Here is a 25,223-nt window from a genome sequence, read left to right as displayed (position 1 = left end):
CTATTTAATTTTTATCTGGTCTCAAATCCCTAACGCGTTTTCATTATATGGAACTCAAAAGATATTTATTCCCTGATCATTATCCAGTTTCTAACCTCTGACCTAGCCTTTCATTTGAACACATGCCCCTGTCCTGTCTTGACAACCCCATCCCACCTGCTTGTTGAGACTGGCCTCCTGGGCCTCGCTGGGCGAGGTGGCACAGCTTGCCACGGCAGACTTGCTGGGACAGTGTTCCCGACTGCCGTAGCGATCACAAGAGTAATACCGCTGCTTCTCAGTCGAAGACGAATGATGCTTCCTCTCATGGGAACGACCTCGGTCATGTGGCCTCTCCTCTACAGGGTCAGCTGCTGTGCCTGAGAACCAACAAAAAACATGAAAGAAATGAAAGACAGGTCATTAAAACAATAAGTCTTTTCTTAATCTGTACTTTTATGTTATCTTTAGACGAAGATAACATAAAAGGCAAAATTGTGTTTGATGTTTTTAAATTCTTAAGAAAATGATCTTAATAGGCTATTTTTGTTTTTTTGTTTGTTAAATTTGCATTATTATAATATTTGCTTGAAAATCAAGTCAAAAGTGTTCTAAAATCATGATATTTTGCATAATTTCCTGAAGTTTATTCATAATTTGTATTGTTATTTTACCTATAAAAAAGAAGAAAATGTCTTGCAGTGTGAAAAGCAAATACAATGCAGTATCTGGTCATATTTTCTTCGCAAAATGTAATAAGAACTTAAACGCTTACATTTTAACATTCATTATTTTAAGCTAAAATATAATTATTTGTGCTGATTTTAAAAAAAGGTCAGGATTTTTGACACCTCCCTGCTTTTTTCCCTTTCTTTTTCTTTTTTAAAGACAACTGAAGAAAAAATCAAACAAAACAACAGGATTTCTTGAGCTATTGAGTCCTGCTGTGGCAGATCCATCTCTCCCAGTCTCCCTCTCCTCTGGATTTTCACATTCTTCAACAGGCTCCAGTCAAAAACCTGACCGCCTGAATTTTTCTTCCCTGTTCTCAATTGGCCTGCTGAGAGGTAACCATAAATTATCAGGTCATGGGTCTGCATGTCTGTCAGTCCCTTTTATCTGGCTAATAGAGGCCAGCTGCGACCGGACGCTCTCACACCAGGCCCTGCTTCTGCACTTCACTGATCCTCAACACAACCCAATCCCGTCTGGGTTTAGGATCAGTTCAACCAATGCAGCTAAAAAGCTCCAGAGAGATCCGCATATAAAACATTGTGCTTTTTCACTTCATGCAGCTAGCTTTTATGAGGAATCTTGTGTAACGAGTAAAGACCTGCAGCTTTGTGTTGTCCAGTGGGCGACCTGTCCAGGGATCTCTGTTTCTTGTCTCTGTCCCTACGATGGTGGCATCGGTGATGATGGTGGTGGTGGTGGTGTCGTTCTTGAACAGGTTTCGCTAGAGTGTAGTCATTCAGATTCACCTCCTGAGGGCGCTGTGGTGCAAAAGTGGATGCGGAGCGTCTCATGGGGGAATCGGGAATGGTCTGAGAAAGAAAACAAGGCGGTGGTTACATAAAGTCAGATGAATGCTTTTGTACATTGTTATCTTGGGATATTACAAGGAATGCTGCACTGAAACTGCCTGTAATGACATTGTCTTGTATGCTAAACCTCCATTTTATCTCAGATGCATCAATACAGGGATGAACTCCAGACCACAGTAACGATCTAAGGGATCATTATGATATTAAAGTATCAGAGGCAATGTAACATCTGTAGCAGCTGAGCTAATCCCGTTTAAGGAAACACTCATTTTGGGCCTAGGCCCTCAATTTATGCTCCCATTCACAGGTGCATTTTAAATGGTGTGCCTCTGAATCTGTCTGAAATGATCAAAGGTCACTGGCTGTACTAGACTTCCTTTGATTTAATGTTTTGCAGTACAACAGGCTGTAAGCCTCAGATTCTTTCTGACACAGAGGACCTGGGACTTACTGTAACCAATAACAAAGTTTAGCTAAGTGGTTCTCTACATTGTTGACTCCAAGGTGTGTTTTGTATTCTTTCAAAACAATTAAAATCCTTTTGAGAGCCCCTCAGAAATGTGCTGATGCCCTACTGATTGGGGATCCTTACTGTATATCAAGCCAAGAATTTATTCTTAGTAAACCGAATACAAAAAGCTGTTCTTACTTCCAGTAAAGTCCCAGGAGAATGACGAGAATGACTCCTCTGATGAGCGCTAGAAGAGAACGAAATAAAAGTAAAGGGAAGGGAAGACATGGAGAGAGGGAAAAAAGAAATATTCATGATGTACTTTAAAGAAATTCATTAAAAGTCACTGTGCATGATAGACAGTATTTTTGTAAGGGGTGTAGAAATGACATAATTCACCTGTAACTCTGTAAAAAGACACAAACCCAACTTATATTTCTCAATGCTCAAAAATATTATACTTTTGAATGATTTCTTTATTTTATTTGTCACCTTATGGAGTGAATAAAGACCGTAAAACCTTCATCCATCTTTGAAATACAAATTGAGATAAAAACCAAGATCTTTCTGTCCCGGCACGGACCGCAACACAACTACCCCAGTCAAGGCCCAGAAAGGTAGTAAGGACATTTTTTAAATGGTCTTTTTAAAAAAAAAAAAAAAAAAAAAGTCATATTTGTTTTATTTCTTTGTGCACAAAAAGTATTCTTCAAAAAATATAGGTTTGAACCATCACATAGACTATTTTAACAATGTCATTACCTTTCTGGGCCTTGAAATAGATAGTTACATTGCTGTCTATGAACGGTTATTGAAAAATACGGTAATTGTGTTCTGAAGATGAACAAAGATCTTACAGATTTGGAATGAAATGACAAGAGAATTTTCATTTTTGGGTCAACTATCCCTTCAAACCTTCCTCTGAGAATCTATATCCTAGTTTATCATCCATCCTCTTTCCATCCGTTCGTGACAGACCCAAGTCATTCCTTAAGGCACACCTGTTTATCATAATGTCTTTGCAATTTTTCTCCATATAATAGCTTTGCAGAGTTTTGGTTGCGGTTTAACTAAATCTGCATTTGAGGCTGTAATTTGGCTCTATTTTCTTCCGTCGAGCAGAAGGACTGGAGATGGCCAGATGCCAACGGTGAAGGGATTTCCCCCGCAGAAATCAGAGGGATTTGGATATATTAGCAGGTGCTGAAACGTTACATTCAGCATCTAACGTCTCTTATCGGTTAGTCCAGCACTTTAAAGAGATTTGGTTTTGGATGGGAATCAAATTTGGGAGTGAAGTAGATGCACTCAGTCAGCCCGAACAGCCCATTAGCACTAGAGAGGTGTGGGATAGGTGCGATTTGATAGGAGGAATGTCCTAATGAGTCTTAATGGATGGATTGTCTTTTGCAGAGTCCAAATGGAACGTGAATTTCATAGTCAGATGATTTTAGATTTATTTTTCCAGTGTCTCCTTTGTACTCACATACTATAACATTAAGCAAACTAAAAGCTGAGATCCCAAAACAACACAATCCATTAGTGAAAAGCATTAGACTTTTAGCCGCTTCTGTGCAAATCACATTTAAAATAAAAACAGAAGAATGCCATTCAATATTCTTAAATCCATTTCAAAGTAACCATAAAGAACTCTCAACCTTTTTCTTGAGAGTCTGCTTATTCAGATTGTGAGCTTCATTTCACTTCCTCTTAGCCCGCGCAAGCTGAAAACTGATCCAGGGTGCAGATCTGGCAACCTACCAAAGACTAATTGTATTATGTTTTACTTCCCCTGTGCCCTGAAACAGGACAGACGTCCTATTTTCATTAGACTTGGCATGGAAAAACAATGCAACAACACATAAACATTTGCAATGTTCTCTTAACATATTCACCCTGTTTTTAGTGTGTGTGTGGCCATTTATAACCAGTGTCACACTGTAAAACAGCTCATTGTGATGTTTGATATTGCAAACAGGTATTTCCTATCATAGTATTTTAATGTCATAATTAAAATTTTATCGACTGCCTCAAATATATACATACATACATATATGTTTGTGTATGTGTTTGTAGAATTGCAAATGCAAAATGCAAAACACTGATTCAATGTAATACCTGCATCTCTGCGTTGAGTTTTGGCATGGATACTGCACGTCCTTGGCCTTCGAGGCCGCCAGAGGTCACTGTGTTGGCACTGTTTTCCATCTCTCTCATTTCTACCGACTCCTATAAAATACGCACAATAAGAGGTTAAACACACATTAAAGAAAGACACTGCATGTGTCAGAGAGAGTCAGTGTTTTTATTTACAGCACCTGGGCAGTGTTTGCATTTGAGGCATCCTCTGATTGACCTCTGGACATTGGCCTTCGTTTAGATGATGGGACCTCCTTGGACTTCTCTGAGGCCCAGGATGATGATCCCTTTATTGTGTTGTCAAGACTGGTCATGAAATTTGACAACGTATTAGAATAGATACACTTGCCATGGCAAAGAGATTAATTCATGTGTGCGCTGAATACAAATGCAGAAGGGATTTTGGGCTCACTGTGTGCGTCCGTTGTTGAGCGTGGTGGAGCTGGGTCTGGTCTGAGGTTGAAACTCTGAGGCTGAATCTACACTGTTCACAGGCTGATCTTGCATGTGGGTTAGTGGGAGAATAGGCTCTAGAAGAGCACTGACTTTATTCTTCAAATAGACAGAATTGAAACACACACTCAATTACAGCTGGAAGATTGCACTTTGTATTTTATGTCTTAAAAGGCTTACATTTGAAATTAGTGTAAGCAAATTTTATTTTATTACATATTATAACACACATACATAGTACATCTATTTGTTATATTAAAGTTTGATGACTTTAATGTTGTTTTAAAAAAAGCACAAAAATTTGACTAGTAATGTAAGTGCACATATGTATCACCTGAGATCCAGGTCCTGCCTGTTCTCTCAGCTGCTGTTGCTGCATCTGAAGTCTCTTAGCTCTGTTTTGTTTATAATAGTCAAAAATCATAAGAGCCGCATACACCTTCCCCACCGTAAGCTCATTGGCTGAAAAGAGACAAATGCACCTTAGTTATGTGCTGTTTGGATGTTCCACTAGTGACCACTAGATGTTGCTGCGTATTGCATTTGGAGATGTTGCACATGTGGAATTACTTGGGTTCTGTTTAGATAATTCATAAGCACGAGGCTGTACTTCAGTGTTAGTCATGTAATATATGATGAGAGTATTTCTGTAGCAAAAGTAAGAGAGGATTTCCTTGATGATGATTCATAATGCGTTTACGTTTGTGTGGAGTGACCAGCAGGTCCATAGTCTTCTGAGACAGGTTTGGCCAGACTGTAGCAAGCTCCTTTTTCAGTTCAGCGTCTGACAGACGTTGGGCCACCATACCTGCGGAGATTTTCATGAACACAGAAGAAAGAGGCTAATTAGAGTATATCTATATACACAATTCAATAATTAAAAGCTATGAGAATACTTTTGAGAATAATGATGCAACAATTTGGCACCGCGGCAAAACATCACATCCCTGTGCTGCGGCTGACACAGAAGAGCGTTCGAAGTTTGCATTGAGGCGATACTCCAAAATGGCGTTATAGTGCTGCATTGTTTTCTTTCCATACAAAAAGTATCATTATTTTAGTCATCTTTCTATACAAAGAGTATTCTCATAGCTTTATAACATTACGGTTAAACCACTGATGGCAGATGGACTATTTGTGACAATGCCTTTCATACTTTTTTGCACCCTGACAGTGTTATTTACTTGATAATGGGGTAGTCACAAGCCTCCCGGTTTTCATGCAAAATATCTTAACTTGTGTTCTGAAGACAAACTAAGCTTTAATGGGTTTGGAATGACATGAGAGTAAGCGATTAATAAGAACTTTTTTTTTCATTTTTGTCAAACCAATAATAATATCAATAATAGTATACAATTACTAATACATTAAGTTTAGTGAATTTAGATAATTATCTATAAATGATCAGGAAAAACTGTGAAAATGAAGCTAGAAAAACTCATCCAGTGCCAAACACAGAGATACAACAGATGCTACACACACCATCCCCCACACACTGCTCTGAAGAGTGGAAATGGCACAAGCAGCAGCAACAGAGCAGATTACACTGAATAAGGGAGTAAATCTCTCCATTAGGCACTAATAACAGTTGGAGCTATTTGGAAAAGAGAGATGGATTTTTTTTTTTAAAAAAGAGAGGAAAGGTGATACAATTATCTAAATGCTAATCTATACAATAATTACACAATCATTTAGACAGTAAAAAGGGCACCAGACTGACCTGAAGCCAGTTTGATCTCCAAGGCTGTACGGATCAGAGCCATCAGGGTTGAGGTGAAGTGCACACTGTTGTCATCTGCAATGGGCATGTTCATTTTCACCAGCCGCTGAGGTGGGGGGGCATGAGGTTCATTAGTGGGGTAAAAACACTTTCCAATATCAGCACCATTCAGAGCAAACCAAAAACCTCAAACAAAACAGTTTGTGCGCGTCTGATATAAGACATGATTATTTCATATCCTTCTATCGATTTATTCACACGTTCAAGAAATCAAGCAGTTTTGCAGAAATATAGAATCCTAATCTAACCTTAGAGTTTCAAGCACACAAACAGTTTTGTTCACATAGGGAATAGGAACGTACATAATCAAACATTCACATTCACTGCTATAGGCTACAGTCCGCAACCAAAGTGCACTGGTGATAAACCGACACCGACTTGAGAGTGAAGAAAAGCATGTACACATAACCATGAGGGGCTTCAGAGGACATGGGAGCTCGACTCTGTGAGAGTTACTAATCAATAAATGCGCAGCAAATAGATGCTTTTAGATTTAAAAGTTTCAAATGGTGACCAAATGTGGCTGAAAAAATGTTAAAAACACTGGCAACTTTCAACTGAATCATTCTGATGAAAGCTTTGTAAAAATCATGTCTAAAATTTCATTTCAAAAATTACACACTTCACCTTTAAAGGTGCACTGAATTATTATAATTTTTTCCCTGGTGCTTATTTTGCCTGAAAATTCAGCTGTTTTGTACTTCCTGTGCAGTGACTTAGTGTGGATGTTGCTTCAAAAAAAAATAAAAAAATGTTTTAGAAGATAATTAGTATTTGGCTAATCATGTTATCTCAAATTATTGTCTTTTTCGCTTTCATAAGGCAACCCTATTTAAAAAATAAAAGGGACTGCACCCGATGATAAACATTTCTCTATTCATTTCTGTACATTTTTTTGTAAGTAGAAAATAACCGAGTGCACCTTTAAACATGACAAATCAGTTTTATCATGGGACGCATATGTGTACAGTATGGTTTAGTGTGATTTATTGTGAAGAGTTGAGCTCCCCTGAGCAAAGAGAGCATACATTTACTAGCATTAGCAGTGCAAGAAAAAAAGATCATAATAAAAAAAAGGTGGACATTCTCACACACAGACATACATTCTCACGTACTGCAGACATAGAGAAAGAGAGAGAAGACTACAGGACAAAGAAAAGAGAGAGGAAATGGTCAAGTGGATGACAAGAAAGACAGCACAAGCAAGACAAGAATAAGTGAAAGACCGCCAAGACAGGAAGAGAGAGTTCAAGTGCAAAGTTCTCATGACTGAAAGCAACTTAGGTTACACACACACTGCTCCATGAAACAAGGGTGAGAGAGGGGACCTTCCTATTCTAATACAATGTAAAAGATGTTTTTTTTAGTTTGGGGACTTTGATTTGGGGCCTTTAAGTAAATCCCAAAGACATAGGAACCCGCAAAAAGAGCAATTGGGCACATTATTTATGTAAATTGACTTTACATAAATTATTTAGCTTTTACAGTGCATATGATTGGTACAGAAAATCATTTTTACAATGTCGTGCACAAACCCTTACACAATGCAACTTATGGGGGAAATTTTATACACATGAAGTATGACCACAGATAAAACGAGATTTAAGTCTCACTTATTATCGTCATAATTAAACAACATCGGCTCAATGGAAATACATGCTACCTACATTTATTACAAAAAAAATGACTCACTGTATACACAAACAATTCACAGCTTTTTCTAGCTCAAATTGATACTAGAGACAGTAAAATTATTTTTATTCTCATTTGTTCATACAAATTATGATTAGGAGGCTGGTTATTGATAAATAAATACTTTTTTTTGTTCCTTACGCAATACCCTGTCATGGCCTCAAAACATTTTTATCATAATGCATCATTTGTAGAGTGATACATTATCACTTTTACATAACACAACCAGCTCCATATGTATGGCTATTGCTAACCTGGTACAGTGTTGCATTTTCAATATGGAGCATTCGGGTGCAAGTCCTGTGACTCACAAAAAAAAAAGAGTTCTAAGGATTGCAAAAGCAAGCTAAAATGGCATGGCCGCTTTAGAAAATGTGTTGTAGGTGTCACACTAACAGATAGGGTTTTGCATTGGTGGTATGTTATTTTCAAATGCGATTTTATTATTTTAGCGCCACTCACCAGACTTGTTATATTTGAACTGCTGAGTGATGTACATCACACAGTGCATTAAGGCATTGTCAGATTAACATTTCACTGTTTTGCATAAAACTGAATATTAACCTCTTAAATTTGTTATCATATTTCAGATTTTTTACAGATTTTAGCATATCTGAATTTAAAATAGTGCCATTATTTTAGCTAGTGACACTTTATGCTCTGCTTTAACCTCTTATCTACATGAAATTTGTCCTCTCTCCTCCAGACCAGCACTGCCTGCCTTTTCTAAACCCCGGTTATCTGATGTTCTTCGTAAGCATCGGAGCAAACTAAGGGCAGCCAAGAGACCTAAGGAGGTATCGGTCTTTGCTTTCATCTTTCTCTGCTAAAGTCCACACTGCAAAATCCCCATTTTCCACAACAAGATCAGCAGTGCTCCAGACATGCGTAATCTTTTTAGAACATTTCATTCTTTCCTCTGTCCCCCTCCAACACCTCCCACACCTTCTATAACAGACGATAATTTTGCCACATTTTTCACTGATAAAACCAGAACAATCAGTGGTCAGTTCTCAGCCCCACACACACAGGACCTCCATCCAACCACTGCTGAGACTCCGTTCTTCTCCTTCTGCCTCCTCACAGAGGAAGAAGCATCCAAACGTCTCCTCTCCAGCCATCCTACAACAAGCCCTCTGGACCCAAACCCATCACACATTCTCCAAGCAATATCTCACGCACTCTTACCAGTGCTTACACACATCTTCAACACATCTTCAACACATCTCACCTCACAGGCACTTTCTCCACTACATTCAAGCAGGCTCGGTAACTAGATTAAACACCTCCCTTATTAAAAACTGCAGATAAGTAGTCAATTCATATCGACAACACTTTAACGAGTTGTTTTTTTAACCAACTATCATTGTTTCTTACACAGAACAAACTGGACACTAACCAGTCAGGTTTCAGGAGTGGCCACTCAATGGAGACTGTTTAACCTGGCCAAAACTGAGCTTCTTGTCTTCCCTGCCACACCAAAACATGTTTCAAAAAAGCATGTGATTGCACAATTTATCTCCCGGTACCAAAATAACGACCTTGAGTGGTAAATGTCACTAACTGGACATTTAGCTTTGGTAGTTTCGCAAAAAGATTTAACAATTTTGCAGAAATGTATTTCCAATGAACCTGGGTTGTAGTTAAACATCAAATACATTTATTTTAAGTTCTGCGGTCATACTCATTAGTCTGTGACCATCCCTAGATTACAAAGGAAGTGGAGGGGAAGACTCCAATAAAAAAAGCAGAAAGAGGGACTACACCAAAAAGATTAGAGCGGGGGAGGAAAAAACAAAACAAAAAAACGAGGGGAAACACTGCAAGAGCACAGAGATTGGCTGAAGAATAAGCCAATGGGAAGACAGTACGAGCAGGGAGAGGGGGGCATGTGAAGTTGAGCTACCTTGTAGGCGATTCGTGGAGGGCATTTCTTTCCCAAACCTAAAGGTGGGGACATGTGGAGCAGCATCTCATACATATCGAGGTACTTGACACGGCCACTTCACAGTGCAGACAACGCAAAAAACCCAAAATAAAGAAAAGGATGGGGGGTTAGAGAGACGGGAAGAGATACAAGAGGGGCAGAAAGTAAACCCAACAAGACAAAATGAAAAAAAGACAAAAAAACAGACGACAAAAAACAGAAATCTTTTGTTAATTAGATTTCCAATAGTGTCATGGACAGGGATGCCATCCTGGCCTGGCAGGGTCAGAGATGGATCCCAAAGATTAGAGGTCAGAGGTGAGAGAGTTGTTCCCTGATAAGGAGAGATGGAAGAGGTGAGTGAGATGACACGAGGAGTGGATGGTGACAGAATGGCTGCATTGTTTGGAAGATGTCTGCATCTGCATGCTGAGACATCGGGGGGAGTTTCCTCTTTCAGTGCACGGAAACAAAGGTTTCAAGGCCAGGTAATGTTCTGTTCTATTTCATTTGAACGCTTTATGCATATAATAGCCACGAGGTTCACTTAGTATTGGTTGAAACATTAGTGCCAACACCCTGATTTGTGAAAATGACAATTGTACGCAAGTTGAATTTTTTTAGCTTATTATTATTATTATTATTTCAAGGTTTTAGATTATTATGTGGCCTTGAAAGCTTTGTTTCCCATCCAGCATCATTAACCAAAGCCAGTCAAATCTGGTGGGGCAAGTGCTTGTGTGTAGGCAAGTCATTTGAGCACAGCCATTCAAGTTTGGGTCTCTGGGCGTTTGCACACAGAGGCCACACAAGTGGAAGAAGTTGCTTGGGTTGCAAACCTTGTATGCTACCCTATTAGGGCAGTTCTTCCCTAAGCCAAGGGGGGGCGAGATAATTCGCAACAAATTGTACATATCCTTATAGGAAATCCGTCCGCTGCGGAAAGAACAAGCAAAACATGACACATACATGAAGAAAGCTTGGAGAGCACATTTGTGTTGTGGACAGAATGGACGCGGATAGGAGTACAAGTTCCCATTCACATACGGACCGCAATTCTTATGGGCATTGTGTGGGAGATCTTCAATCATACATTATCACAGGGAATATTCGCTATCTCTCTCTCTTTTTTATGTGATCTAACCTGAGAAGGCCTTTGAGTCCTAACGGAACGACTCTCCTTCTCTCAACTGTTGCCAAACTCAGTTACTATATTTATCACAAGAGTAGGTCTCCATCTGGCGGGGGAGTGCAGGCTGAAACATACCATGCGGCTGGGTCATACTCCGCCCACACTCGGATAAACTCATCCAGGTGGTGAGGGCCCAAGATGGAGGAGTCACGTGTCAGATATTCAAAGTTGTCCATAATGACAGCCACAAACAGGTTCAACATCTGGAGGAAGTTGTGGGAGAAAAGAATGTGAAGGTCATGGAGCAAGAAGAATTATTTGTGATTATAGCATTAATTGTAAATTAGGGTTGGGTAAAAATATAGATTTTCTGATTAATTGAAGTCTTTAGAAAGGTGAAAGCCTCATCTTCAGCACCATGAAAAAAGTAATAATTATATCAGTAAAATATTTTACCTCACTCATAAATGTGAGTTTGCAGTGAGTATTAAATTTGACTTTATTAAATGCAAAGACTACATATAAATGTATTTCAATTGAGATGTTTGGGTGGGCTGCATGCAAAAATAACATACATGACGACCAATGCAGTCCAATTTAAACTACTTTTCAAGTTTTTTAAAAATGAGTTAAGGAGTGGTCACACCAAATGTTTTTTTCACACAAATGGTATGATTCCATGTCTTCAGCTTTCCTATGCATATAAATGTCTATGGAAAAAAGTTTAGTGTTTTACCAGTTTGAATCGGTATGAAGCACAGCCCTGAATAATTGACATTACATTTGCGTTAAAATATACAATTTTGTCATTTTTGCACAGTCAGTAGCAGATATAGCAGTATCATTTTATTGTGCATTGTGTTTGTATCTCATACTGTATTTCATTCTTGTTACTGACTAAAACCTTTACATCATATTGGCCTGCAGCTTTTATTTTATATACACTTAATAAATAAATAAATGTGACTGAATAGTTGATAAATGGCCAATGAATATAATGGAAAGCATAATGAGTCAGAATCAAATTAGAGATTTTAAATCAATTCGAATCAGGAAATCTACATCACTACCCAGCCCTATTTCAAACACAATGGAATATTTCAGCATCACATCCAGCCAGGTTTTTAGATTTAAGATTATCAAGCAATTTTGTGGCAGTAGAATGTGATGGTAAGATACAGTAATGATAAGCCTGCTTCTCTAACCAAGCACTAACCAAGAAAGAACAAAGGAAAATGAAGGAGACGAAGTAGAAGTAGGCAAAGTCACTCCCGCATTCTTTGTCTGAATTGCCTGAGTTTGCGTCACAGGAGCGCTCACTCAGACAGGACAACATAATCTCATGCCAGGCTTCGCCAGTGGCACTCCTGCAAGAGAAACGATGATGAGTGAATAATTGCAGCATCTGCTATTTACAGCAGGAATGACTGTCAGAGAATATAACAGACTGGAGATGATGGGAAAAGTGCAGATATTTAAATTACAGTTGAGCCAGATTTCATTTATAACCCTGTTGTCACACTGATGTGCTGTCTGATCATGGCTCTCAGCTCAATGGAAGCTTCGAGGTAATGAACATAATGAAAAGATGGAAATTTATTTATACATTTTTACATTTTCATAAGGATTTGTTGACTTTCTATCAATAGGGCTGATACTCTACTTTAAAATTCAATCTGACCAAAAGGGGAGACCAAAGTCATACCAAGTACTACAAATATTCAAGATAGATAGATTGATCTTATGATTCCATTCCATTTTAATACTTTATACAGAGCTTTATAAATATCTTGATCAATTATAAATACAGCTCTCCATAAAATCCTAATTGCATTAGAAAATTCTGTGCTATTAAAGTTGATATCAATCAAAGTCTAAATATAGTGATCTGGCTAAATATAGCTTTCAGGGGCCGTTTTACAGAAAAACTGCAACTATAAAATCCTGTCTAATCTGCATCAAAATGTGTCAGACTTTTAGACTTTATATTCTGATTTGTTATACAAACCCAAAAGCCTTTCTAAGATTTTCTGCATTCTAAGGTGGCTTTGATTGTAGTAGTTAAAAAATATAAGGTATGTGCAGACCTGAATAACAGCATAAGGGCTTGGAGGAAAGTGCGAAAGTTGTTGTGACGATTGATGGCGGTATCATCATTCAAGTCAATGTTCCCAAACACCTGCAATCACAATCCCGTTACTTTAAAATACATCTATTTGGAAACAGTTGCATCACACAACTTGTAGACAGAATGGCATTTCTTTATTTTATTTCGCCAATAGTAAACTGCACAAAAGTAGTTTAACGATCTCTTACTGTAAAATAACATCAATGAAGCACTTAAAATTATAGATACCTGCATTCCAATGATGGCGTAGATGAAAAACAGCATGGCGATTAAAAGGCAAACATAAGGCAGTGCCTGGAAGTAAAGGTAAATAAATCATGACTTATTTAAAAAAAAAAAAAAACTCTTCAACAATTAATATCAAGCAATATGAAAATATCTAAATAGAGTTACCTTAAAAGATTGGACGAATGTCCAGAGCAGGATGCGAATGGTGTACCCCTGCCGGAGGAGTTTGACGAGTCTGGCTGCTCTGAAGAGCCTCAGGAAACTCAAGTTCAACAGACGGTCCTGTGGGAGCACAAAGTTCATTTCTCCTAATTTACTCAATTAGCACCCTTTACGTCAGCTCTTAAACTCGAAACATTAAGTTTCTATTTTGGCATCCTAAAACATGCATACCAGTATTATATTATAAAACCTTAAGGGGGTAGTTCCCACAAAAATATATTTTGTTATTAATCACTCACCCTCGTGTCATTCCAAACCCATAAGAACTTCATTCATCTTCAGAACACAAATTAAGAGCTCTGGCCCTGCATAAGTAGCAATGTAACAGAAATGTTCCCAGGCCCAGAAATGTAGTAAAGACTTTGGTAAAACAGTTCATGTGACATCAGTGTTTTAACCATATTTTTTCTGAAGCTACGAGAATACTACATGCACATATGTACAGAGTACCATGATGCATGCATATGCTTTCGTCTGCGCCTAAACAAGACTCAGCGCATGCCTGTTGATATGTCAGCAGCATAACACACATGTGCTATGCAAAAGTATTCTCGAAAATAGCAGAACGCATGATATGAAGGAGAAGAATTGTTAATAAAGCAATTATTTTAGTTTTCTTTGCAAATAAAAAAGTATTCTTGTAGCTTTGTAAAATTGGGGTTGAGACACTGATATCTGGAACAATTTCGCTGCCGTTTATGCAAGTTCAGACATCTCTCGGATTTCATCAAAAATATCAAATTTTTTGTTCCAAAGACAAACAAAGGTCTTACGGGTTTGGAACGACATGACATGACATGAGTAATTTTAATCTTTAGGTGAACTATCCCTTTAATCTCTATCAGACAATTTCTTGAATCCCACACTGAACCTGAAATACTAGACTAAAATATTTTTTTTATTATGAGATTAAGCTGATTTTTATTGTTCAAAAGATAATAATTTAATTCCTTAAGGCAGGGTTTCCCAAACTATGATTTGCAAACTCATAAATGTTTATGAGGGAACTGCAGAAAGTTTGTGAGCTGATGAAAAGCTAATAATTAAATCACTAAAATTATGAAATTAAAATCAAAGTAAAGCATTTTATTTACCTACATGTCATGTGCCATTTAACCAAACATCACAAAAACATGAACATCTGAACTGCTTAAAGAACTGTAAATATTTTAGGCCAAAGAGATCCCTGCATTAAGACTGCATCCAGTCTTTCCAAGGAATTCCAAATTGGATTCAGTGTGAAAAATTCTTTGTGAAAAAATGGTCAAGTAGGATGCACTGTTGGATCAGTATCTTTTGTTGGTCCTGGAATAACATTGCTGACAATCCAGACAATATGACTGTTTAATTGGTTGGACCAGCAAGGATGTCGATCCATGATCCATATGCATTAGTAAAGCATAATGACTTCAAACTAGACCTATTTACTACACAGCGAACTGAAAAACAGGGGGTGACTGTGAAATGATGCTGCATTATCTTCAGTAAAGAAGACGTGCCGTATTATGTCTGCAATAGGAAGTTATTTCATTCCCAGCATGGTGAAATAGACGTAAGTTCAAAGACGAGAGAGCAACTCACCATAGTCTATACATGAAGATGTTAAATCGTGGCAGGAGCAAGCCAAGATTTGAGTGAAGACATTTAAGGAACACAGAAGAACAAGAACAGCCATCACACACAAATATAGTTACAGAACAAATACATTGCCATCAGCAGTTTTGACAAAGACATGGACATCAAGACATACAATATAATACAACATAAAACTTGAGAACATCATAAAGCACAAATCAGAGCCACAAACTAGTGATTTGGTCAAAATGAGCATCACCAATTACATTTGGTTACTCAATTACTTTCATTTTATCTGGAAAAACAACCCAGAGCTCTCCCTTCTGTTGCTGAGCCAGATACAGAGCTGTGATGAGTATCCAGCTCATCATCATTCATGTCTGGGCTTTTCTTCTCAGCCTCTCTATGCTGTCTGGTATTACACTCTGTCTAGCTCTGAGACTCTCCTCTAATAGAGCTCAAACACAGAGCTCAGCGCCGCTCACTTACTTTAATCTCAGTGACTACGATGTCAGTGATGCTGCCCAGCACAGTCACAAAGTCAAACACATTCCAGGCATCTTTCAGGTAATTCTGAGAAGAAGAGAATTAGAGAGGGTTTGGGGACCAGTTGGAGAGGCTTACGACTTAACACTCTTAACACAGAAACTTTTTACTGTGCATTAAAGGATTAGTTCGCCCAAAAATGAAAATTCTGTCATCCTTTACTCGCCTTCATGGTGTTCCAAACCTGTGGAACACAAAAATAGATGTTTGGCAGAATGTCTAAGCTGCTCTTTTCCACACAATAAAAGTGGAAGTGGACCACAGGTATAAAAATGTTCCATTGAAGCTGTCATTTGACTGAAGCTTCATTTTTGGGTGAACTGTTCCTTGAAGATGGCTTTTAAGTGCAGCTCTTTTTTGGACCAAGTGACGATACTCACCAAGGGGCCGAAAGCAATAATCTTGAGAATACACTCCATTGAAAAGAGAGCAGTGAAAACAATGTTGAGATACTTGAGCATAGAATCATAAAAATTAGGTGCCCCATGGAACTGCAGGTATAAGAAGACAAGGAGGAAACTTATTTTTAAAAACTTTTGATACACATGAAGTAACATTCAACAAGCATTACACCATTCAGTGTCACATAATTCTTCAGAAATCTACACTGTAAAAAACAATACAATCAAATAACTTGTTACCTAGCTGTTTAAAAATGTAACTAAAGATGATGGGTGGAATGTCACTTAATATTTTTGTGAATTGTTTTTTTTCTGAGAATTCTTAGAATTCTTGGTTGAATGAAAAATTAAAAACTTGAAATTTGAAACTGAAATATTTTACTGTCACTTTTAATCCATTTATGCATCCTCTGGTATAAAAAGCATGTACAAAATTAATAAAACTTTAGCCCTATTCGAACAGGACTAGTTTTCTAAACTACGTGTGAGTTTTGATTCTTACCAGCTGATGTCAGAGATTTTCATATACAATTTCAGACGGGACTAACATTCGGATCTGTTTTGTACATCTGTGTGTCACTTGGCATTTTGTTTCTGTATGTGTGCATTGCGTATACTGCAGTCATTCGGATTGACTACAATTAGTATAATCACAAATAGCATTGTGAAGCTAAATGGCTGGTATCAAAACTAATGCTAATGTGTGATCACTTTAGTTTAACCATTGCATTTTTTATTTGTAGTAAACCCATGTTTAATTTTTTTATAAAGGTGCATGTCATTAAAACATTATGTAATTGAGTACAGAAATGATACTTTCTTGATACTGATATTACAATAGCCAGTCTTAACAGTTTAGTTGATGTGGCTCTTTATTATTGTAATGTATATATATATATATATATATAAAAAATGTATATATCAAATTATATCAGATGTATGTGCAGTAAGAGTATCTACAGTAATTTGTGTTGACCAAAACACGGAAAGAAACGGTAAAACTAGTCCCATCCGAATAGGGCTTTTGATCGCTGTCAAGTAACTCTCCAAGGACTCGACTGCTACTAAAAGAAAACTGTCTTACTGACCTTCATCATGAGCACCACAGTGTTGAGAGCGATCATGATCATTACGGAGTACTCAAACGGTGGAGAAACCACAAACTTCCATAAGCGGTACTGAAAGGACTGCTGGTTCTGTGGCATATAGCGGGTCAGCGGTTTGGCATTGATAGCGAAGTCGATGCAGGCTCTCTTAGAGGAAAAACAGCAAAAGAGGAATAAATGGACATAACAGACACATACAACTACTGTTGTCCATCTTTATCTTTCAGAAAAGGCTTTCTGAAGTCCTAATCTCTCTCTCATAATCCAAACATATCATACAAATAACAGTGACAACTGTGGAAGACACCATCTAACCTGTGGAGGAACAAGAAAAAAGACCTCTAATGGCGCTGATATTTTTTGGCTGCGTTGCCGTGAATGTTGATGATTAATGACTTCTCCTGAGGTCTGGGTTTTTACCACAGTTTGTGAGTCATGTTAGGCTGGCATATGGAGAGGGAGAGAGTGGAGCAGCACAGGCTCTGCAGACGACTGGGTCTGTCTAATGGGGCCTCAAAGGAAATGGGACAGGAACATCTTGCTGACTGCTCTTCCATGGGGCTGGCTGTCTCTATGTGTGCCTTTAGTCACTGTGTGTCAGTGTATGAATCTATACCTGTTTCTGCGTGTGTGTTTAGGGGTGTGTGTGTGTGTGTGTGTGTGTGTGTGTGTGGTCTGCTGCAGGCACATGCATTACTCCTGTCACAATTCCCTACCTGGACATCTGCATCTGTTATCACGGCTGGCTTCACTGTATGTACTGTATCACATCACTAAACACTAAAAACACCTTCAGTGTTTGGAAGAGAAAGATTGTCTGAGAACGTCTGTCTCTTTATCTCTTAATGTCAGCCTAAAAGCTAGATTATATTTATTATTATTTATTATAAGGTCTAAATACTTGTTTTACTACACTTGACTTAATGAACCAAAATAATTTTTTTTTTACTTTTTGTAATTGTAATATTATCTGTTTTTTTATGCCATAAAATTCCAAATACATGTTTTCGAGACGTTTAATACCAAACACAAATTCTTTCTACCAAATCTGCCATTTGCGAGTGAACTATGAAAACGTTATATATAAATACATCATTATACATTACCTCATTCTTCTCCAGACTGCACTCTGACAAGGCCTTATCACCCTGTTCCTGGAATGTAATAATTATTAAGGCCACGAAAATGTTGACGAAGAAAAAGGGAAAGACCACGAAGTAGACCACGTAGAAGATGGACATCTCCATGCGGTAACCTGGACTAGGACCTTGGTCTTCAAAAGTGGCATCTACAGAGTGCTTCAAAACCCTGTGCAGAAATAATATTACATTAATTTATTTTATCCATACTGTAAAACAGTTTACTGATCCATGATCCATGAATGACAGCCTAGTCTGCCTCCCAAGAGACGTGCTACCAGTATCACAGAGGCTCAAAGACCACCACTTCAAACTGATTACGGCCTTTAAAGTGATAGAATAAAAGGCCACTGAGAGGTCAGATGACACAAGGGAAGGGGAGAGATACTTTTATGGGTTTCTAATCCCTACAAAAACATACTGAAAAGCAAATAGTTGCACTGTATATAATGCAAAATATCTGTGAGTGTAACTGGGGTTATGCACTACAATTTACTGCATTCTGTAATATAGGTCACGTCTCTTCTGGTTCAGGGGCATCATTTATAAAACTCTGTAGATTTTATCCTAAAAGTGAACGTACGCTCAAAAGCTAGATTTTACGTATGTACAACATTTTTCAGATTTATAAAACCATGTGCACACCAGAACCTGCACAAAAAACTATAAATCCCAGTCATGTGAAGATTCAGCATATATGCATCTCCACTCTGACTCCTCCCCAAAATAACCATATATGGAGCTTACAACGCCAATGCAACGATCATTATATATATCATTGCCAAAAATCATCCAATATCCTTGTTATGTATTAAAATAAAAAATTAAAATGAATATGTCTTCTTTGAATCACTGAAACTAGTTGTTTTTAAAACAAATCCCCACTTGTTGGTCTGAATGAAAAATGCAGGTTTATTCTTTGCCACTAGGCGCCACATTTGGAGGATTATAATAGCAATTTCCTCTGTAACTCTCACAAATGCTGCTTTATCAGGTACTACAGGTATAGTGAAATGGAAATGTTGACTTACGTTGGCCAGCCCTCTCCAGTAGAAACGGTGAAGAGAGTGAGAAACCCCCACAGCACATTGTCGTAGTGGAATTCATACTTCCTCCATTCCCTGGGCTGAGCCGCCACTTCATCCTTATCGTAATCCAAGAACAGCCCTCTAATGAGCACAGTCGATGACACAATCATTTCAGGATGCCAGTTTTCAGAACACTGCTTACAACCTGAACCAAGTTTGAACCTGGTCCTATCAGTACAAATTTAAAATCATTATTTTAGGTCTTTAATTAATCATTTTATAGAACTTATTGACAGAGAGCAAAAGGGAAAGTATTTTAATGCTGAACAAATGTAAGAAAACGTACATTCACTCATCATTAAAAACGTGGAACTCCGAGCTTTCCAAAATCCTGGGACTCAGCACATTATGTCAGAATTTCTACACTCACTTCTGCATGGATTTTGACAGTACTGCTGTATACCTGCAGGGGGAGCTGCAGGTGTTAGATAACCAGCCCCTACTCTCTCTGCTCCTGTATTAATCCCACTCTACCTGCAGTCTTTCTCCAGGCTTTTGGACTCGTCTGTGCAGTAGAAAAACTTGCCCTTGAAGAGCTGTACAGCAATGACAGCGAAGATGAACATGAACAGGATGTAGACAATGAGGATATTCAACACGTTCTTCAGGGAGTTGACCACACAGTCAAACACGGCCTAAGAGAGAGCAGACACACATACAAATACACCCCGGTTTATTAACTACAGTCATAAAGCTGAATGCATTTCACAGAGCGTTATGCCATATCTCGAGAATCAACAGATAAGAGTCTGCAGGATGTGTCACAACTGAGAATAATTGATTTCTAATTATCCACACCTGCAAGGATCACAGGTGTTTGTGAAGCTGTAGCTCTCACTGTGAGGAAAGCAGCAGGCGTCCATGATCACAGGCAACAGGGATTGGTGACACAACATTTATTCTTTGTTTTGATGCCTATGAAGTGCTATCAAAGGCAATAATGTTGATTTAAAATGTTCTTGTCTCTACTAAATGGAAAAGCTTTTGTGATTTCTGAAAATAAAATGTGTTTAAAAATTCTAATAACCCTGACTGACGTATTTGCAAAACACATATTAAGAGATATGAAGAGTTCATTTGCAAAAATCAATAACTTATTTTTTCCCTAGAAATTGCATTTTTTAATTGTGCATTTCATGTAATATCAAACTGCAGTTGATTAAGCTGTAATAACGTAATATAGGTAATTAGCAAATGAAAGTATGTGGGGTTTTTTCATATTAAAATGAATATGAATATTTCATGTTTTATAGAAGGGCAGGTAACTCCCAAAAGTCACTTTTTGGCAAAGCAGATAACTCTACATTTCATGTTTTAATTAATAAAATAATGAATGAATGTTTTGATTACTGTTTCTATTTTAAATAAAATAGTACTTTTAAACTTTTTATTTACCACAGAATCCTAAAAACAATTCTCTTGGAATAGGATGCCACCCTCTCTTGCCCAAAAGTTTACAAATACCCAGCTAAAAACCTCCCAAAACTTTAACTGTTTAAATATTGTTACAGAATGTAAATCAAGGTTGATAAGATCTACTTTTTTATCTCCTTGAAATAATGACGACAAAATTATATAAATATAATTTTAGAAACCATTCTTACTTATAGAGTTTACATGCAAAATCAGATCTGTGCGAAAAACCCATCACTCATCATAACGTCTGTCTGCTGTTCCTTAATGACTAAAAGTGTGGCAGCGACATCAACATCAGTACAAATCTCTTTGCAGTGAGTGTACATGCGTTTAGATGACTGATTGAATGCGGTATATGTACACTTGGGCTTGTATGTTAACCAGTTATCAGCATTTTTAAAAACCGCCAAACTGACCCAAAACCAGCCCAGATTTTGTCTTACCTGCCCAAGCCAATATTAAAGCTCAGTCAAATTAAAAACCGCCCAATCTGGCAACCCTGTCTGCGATTCATTTTACGTAGCCACACCTCCTCCAAAACGCATGAATGTGCAGACCAGAGGCTAACCAGTGCCACAATAAAGGATGTTGCGTTGGCGAATGCAACATTATCATATTATCTCATGTCTCATGCACCGGTGAGGAAACATTACAGTACTGAGTGCATAAAACTATACAATAATAATGGCTTCCATTCTTGCTTGGTCTATAAAAAGTGTAATGGAACACACTGATAACATATCACGGATGTATGCAAACGCATATTTTGGCAGAAAGGTAGGACAGCCCTTAGTAATTGTATTAGCAAATTATTTTTTTTTAATATAAACATCTATACTTTCTTACTCATGACAGCTGTATTAGTAGACTGCAACCAAAAATGTACCTTCAGTTTTGGTAGTCGTTTAATGGTCTTCAGTGGTCGCAAGACTCGCAACACCCTCAGGGACTTGATAGTGTTGATGTCTTTGGCCTTGTTACCTCTACTAGATCAAAATAGGCAAAGGGCAAATAAATACAGGGTCAAACATGCTTTAGACAGCCCTCATCAAAGTATTCATACATATCCAGACAAAACACATGAGAATGTGAGTAAACAAGATGTAAATGTTTCCATCTGTTTAAATGCCAATAATGAGACACTAGACTAAACATACTCACCTTCTTATAGACAAACTAAATAAACACAGAGGGCTAATTCTCTAAGAAATCAGCATTCTTCAGTGTCATAGCTTGAAAATGCTCCAACAATGGGTCAGTGTTATTTTACGAAAGCACATGCTTTGATGACAGATTATGAAATACATGTATCTTTATTGCATGCAGGTAAAATAGTACAAATCTATGTATTAAGGGGCTCTTTCAGAACTGTTAGCCCGTTATTGAATGGTACTTATTATTAGCACTCTTCATGCATAAAATAAGAAAGACAACATGAATTAAACCCAAACTGCTGTGCATCAGATTCTAAAACAACATCACACCACCAATGATAACAAAGAAACCTGCCCTTATAAAAGGGCACTGTTTCTTTTCAGGAACCAATGCTGTTTTGCTTGTAAGTCTTTATCAAGCTGACATGCTTCAAATGCGTCACCTTGATGAGCTGACTGCATAGATTTGAATACAGAGCATGTATTCATTAACTAACTAGAGCTAACAGCAAGAAAAGAAAAAGAACAGCTAAATAAAATGTAATTCAAGATATTTCACCCTTAAAGAAAAGAGCAGTCCTCAGCGGAAATCAGTCATGCTTCAGCTCCTAAATGCTCAAATCATAACCGCCAAGCTTACAATGTCATTTAATGAAGTAACTGCAAGGACAAGCACAGTCAATAACTGAATCATGAGGAAGTAGTCCATGGTCATATGAAATAACTGAGGCCCTTCGCATTATATCTAATGCAGGCAAAGAGCAAACAGAATCGTTTTATTTGTGAGACATCGCATTCATTCAAATAGCCTTCACTGAACCCCTACTTTGATGCAGGGCATGTGTTTTGTTGGATGTCTGACAAAATTAAGTGCAGATACTGTAAATTACTTTTTCTGTAATAATTCATTCTCCCAATTATCTTACGTTACATTAAAAAAATAATTATTACACGGCTCTCTGGAATATTTCAATCAGAGCATTCAGCCCATGGCAGAGCTGTTTATTAAACTGGCTCAACTTCTACGCCTCTCAAATTACACTGCCTGCAAATGCAACTGATGCCATCTTGCATCTCAGTTATTGACTGTAGTGAACTGTAAACATTACTGCAAAATTGGTATAGAGTTTTTCTCGTAGCTCGGCGGATTGTTTTGTACATTGTAATGGATTATGTAACTGCAATTCTTCCTCTTAAAAGGTGGTTTTATACATGTAAAATACTTTATGTTTTTATTTATTTTTTGAGCAGCCGTGTAATAAACGGGATAATGTACAGTAAGCCGGTCATTATCATTTGAATTAGTTTGCAGGTACCGTTTAGTTCTTCCAGTGCAGCAATGGAAGAGAGAACAACAGAATATCTGAGAGGTCATATCGCATCTCATTTTTTCACGGTTTCTAACTTCGATAATGCGTTGATATAAACAAGGCTTTGGCAGGTATATGATTGGTGCTGACGGATGAACCAGCAAAAAGTAACTTCAAGAAATTATTGTAAAAATGCTTACAATAGAAATCCCCCCAAGCAGTGATTCCCCTCCATTGCACAGAGACATATTTCAAAAGAAATGACCTACAACTACAACAAACCTTTCCGTGTGCAAGAGCAAGTGGTAGTACATTTGCAGATTTCTAGCATTTATATTAAGCAAAGGCTCAACATCACCCCTAGAAAGTGCCAACGTCTACTCACACATGCACAGTTCATACATTATGCTATAAATCCAATAAACACCAATCTAACAGCCAATCAGCAGAGACCTTACAGCATGGTCACCAATCAGCATGGTGAAGTTACTCCTTTGGCCCAATCGTAGGGCTCAACAAGGTCATGCAACTCCACCCATGCTCCCTGATGCACATTAGTCTAGCATGCATTTACTGTACAGGGCCTGTGTTTATTTTTTCCAAACACACTACAAACTATAAAGAGCCTCAATAACATCCCACTGGAAACCCTGATAACTTTCACAGGACCCCAGACAACAATTGTGGTGGAGAAATACTGTTCCGCATCAATACATCACCAATCAAAAATCATTTAGAGGTTCTGATGAAAGCCATCAGTGTTATTGTAGAGGCTCCAACCCTGTACAGATACTCTCACTTCACTAATATGTAGTGACAGTAAAGGACATTATCCCAGTAAACCCAGGACAATGAGGAACAGAGAAGATTTTATCAAGGAAAAAAAGAATATCGGGGGTTCCCCACCTGTTTACGCTTTGATGTGATCTAATGAATGAGAAGAACACAAAGCAAAAGGCAAAACATTATGATGTGCTGAGAACAGAAAGTACCTCCGTAAACCACAGTAAACCACATCATCCTTTCAGAGCATTGCACATAACATTTCAATGAGAATGAAAAAGACTTAAGAGCACCGCCACTTTCTTTTGTGAGGCTGAAACACAAGGCATAATGACTTTGATGACTGTATGCAAGAGAAACAGGATTTTTTTAAGGCAAATGTTTTGGAAACTGACAAAAAGGAGGAAGAGGCTTTGTATGGTGGGTGAAACAGACACTTCCAACTGCCGTTTGTTTCTTTTAAGACGTAACAGAATGACAGCTTCTTTTGCTGGAGTCTGAGGAGAGATGAAGGGTACACTTGACAGAGAGGGAACATCTGAGGGTGGATCTGAAAACCAGCGCAATCAAGCTCTGGAGTGAATACCAAGACATGCCAATCCAGGAAAGACATGGTGGAGCTAAAGATCAATCCTGATCTGATTCATATCAATCTTAGGAACCTTGAGCATGGTTGAAAGATGCCAGCAAATAGCTATAAACCTAAACTGTATGGTAATATATTGTCAATTTTAATGTATTGTCAATTTTATGCATTTTGTTGTTTTTTTGGCTTTATTTATGGGGTTCTTTTATTTTATAACCTTGTGATTTTTGAAAGTGCACCAGAAATATAGTTAAGTCAATATTGGATATATATCCGTTTAAATGTTCACTTCTCATTAACATTTAAATTATCTTTCCTATCATCTAACAAACAAGTTAATCTTTTTTTTTTTTTTTTAAAACTTATCTTTATTAATAATTGAGCTTGAAAGGTACCTAACAAACTCTAAATTGATTAACATTACGCCTAAAATCATTTGTACAC

General features: G+C 37.7%; 1 protein-coding gene across 23 annotated transcripts in view; it reads right to left on the bottom strand.

Annotated features, from left to right (window-relative positions):
• The window catches only part of cacna1ba (calcium channel, voltage-dependent, N type, alpha 1B subunit, a), a 90,818-nt gene that overhangs the window by 4,103 nt on the left and 61,492 nt on the right, over positions 1 to 25,223 (bottom strand). For 5 of the 23 annotated variants that reach the window (XM_043239613.1, XM_043239595.1, XM_043239602.1 and 2 more), the window contains 24 exons: positions 24,317 to 24,337; positions 21,833 to 21,932; positions 20,005 to 20,165; positions 19,474 to 19,611; positions 18,410 to 18,611; positions 17,286 to 17,450; positions 16,177 to 16,287; positions 15,740 to 15,823; positions 15,257 to 15,262; positions 13,619 to 13,735; positions 13,454 to 13,519; positions 13,185 to 13,276; positions 12,314 to 12,464; positions 11,233 to 11,360; positions 9,945 to 10,041; positions 6,287 to 6,392; positions 5,267 to 5,374; positions 4,901 to 5,028; positions 4,526 to 4,665; positions 4,293 to 4,419; positions 4,093 to 4,203; positions 2,173 to 2,211; positions 1,313 to 1,523; positions 157 to 359 (listed from right to left, as the gene is read on the bottom strand). In XM_043239613.1, coding sequence (XP_043095548.1) covers positions 157 to 359; positions 1,313 to 1,523; positions 2,173 to 2,211; positions 4,093 to 4,203; positions 4,293 to 4,419; positions 4,526 to 4,665; positions 4,901 to 5,028; positions 5,267 to 5,374; positions 6,287 to 6,392; positions 9,945 to 10,041; positions 11,233 to 11,360; positions 12,314 to 12,464; positions 13,185 to 13,276; positions 13,454 to 13,519; positions 13,619 to 13,735; positions 15,257 to 15,262; positions 15,740 to 15,823; positions 16,177 to 16,287; positions 17,286 to 17,450; positions 18,410 to 18,611; positions 19,474 to 19,611; positions 20,005 to 20,165; positions 21,833 to 21,932; positions 24,317 to 24,337 — 2,812 coding nt within the window. Of the gene's footprint in view, positions 1 to 156; positions 360 to 1,312; positions 1,524 to 2,172; positions 2,212 to 4,092; positions 4,204 to 4,292; positions 4,420 to 4,525; positions 4,666 to 4,900; positions 5,029 to 5,266; positions 5,375 to 6,286; positions 6,393 to 9,944; positions 10,042 to 10,804; positions 10,902 to 11,232; positions 11,361 to 12,313; positions 12,465 to 13,184; positions 13,277 to 13,453; positions 13,520 to 13,618; positions 13,736 to 15,256; positions 15,263 to 15,739; positions 15,824 to 16,176; positions 16,288 to 17,285; positions 17,451 to 18,409; positions 18,612 to 19,473; positions 19,612 to 20,004; positions 20,166 to 21,832; positions 21,933 to 24,316; positions 24,338 to 25,223 lie in introns of all 23 variants that reach the window. The other 18 variants (XM_043239608.1, XM_043239614.1, XM_043239618.1 and 15 more) reach the window with 12 other exon arrangements.

This window comes from Puntigrus tetrazona, chromosome 5 (genome assembly GCF_018831695.1).
Source record: "Puntigrus tetrazona isolate hp1 chromosome 5, ASM1883169v1, whole genome shotgun sequence".
In the NCBI taxonomy this organism is placed as follows: Eukaryota; Metazoa; Chordata; class Actinopteri; order Cypriniformes; family Cyprinidae; genus Puntigrus; species Puntigrus tetrazona.
Note: the sequence above shows the minus strand (reverse complement) of the source record. Positions and strands in the feature narration are given on the sequence as shown.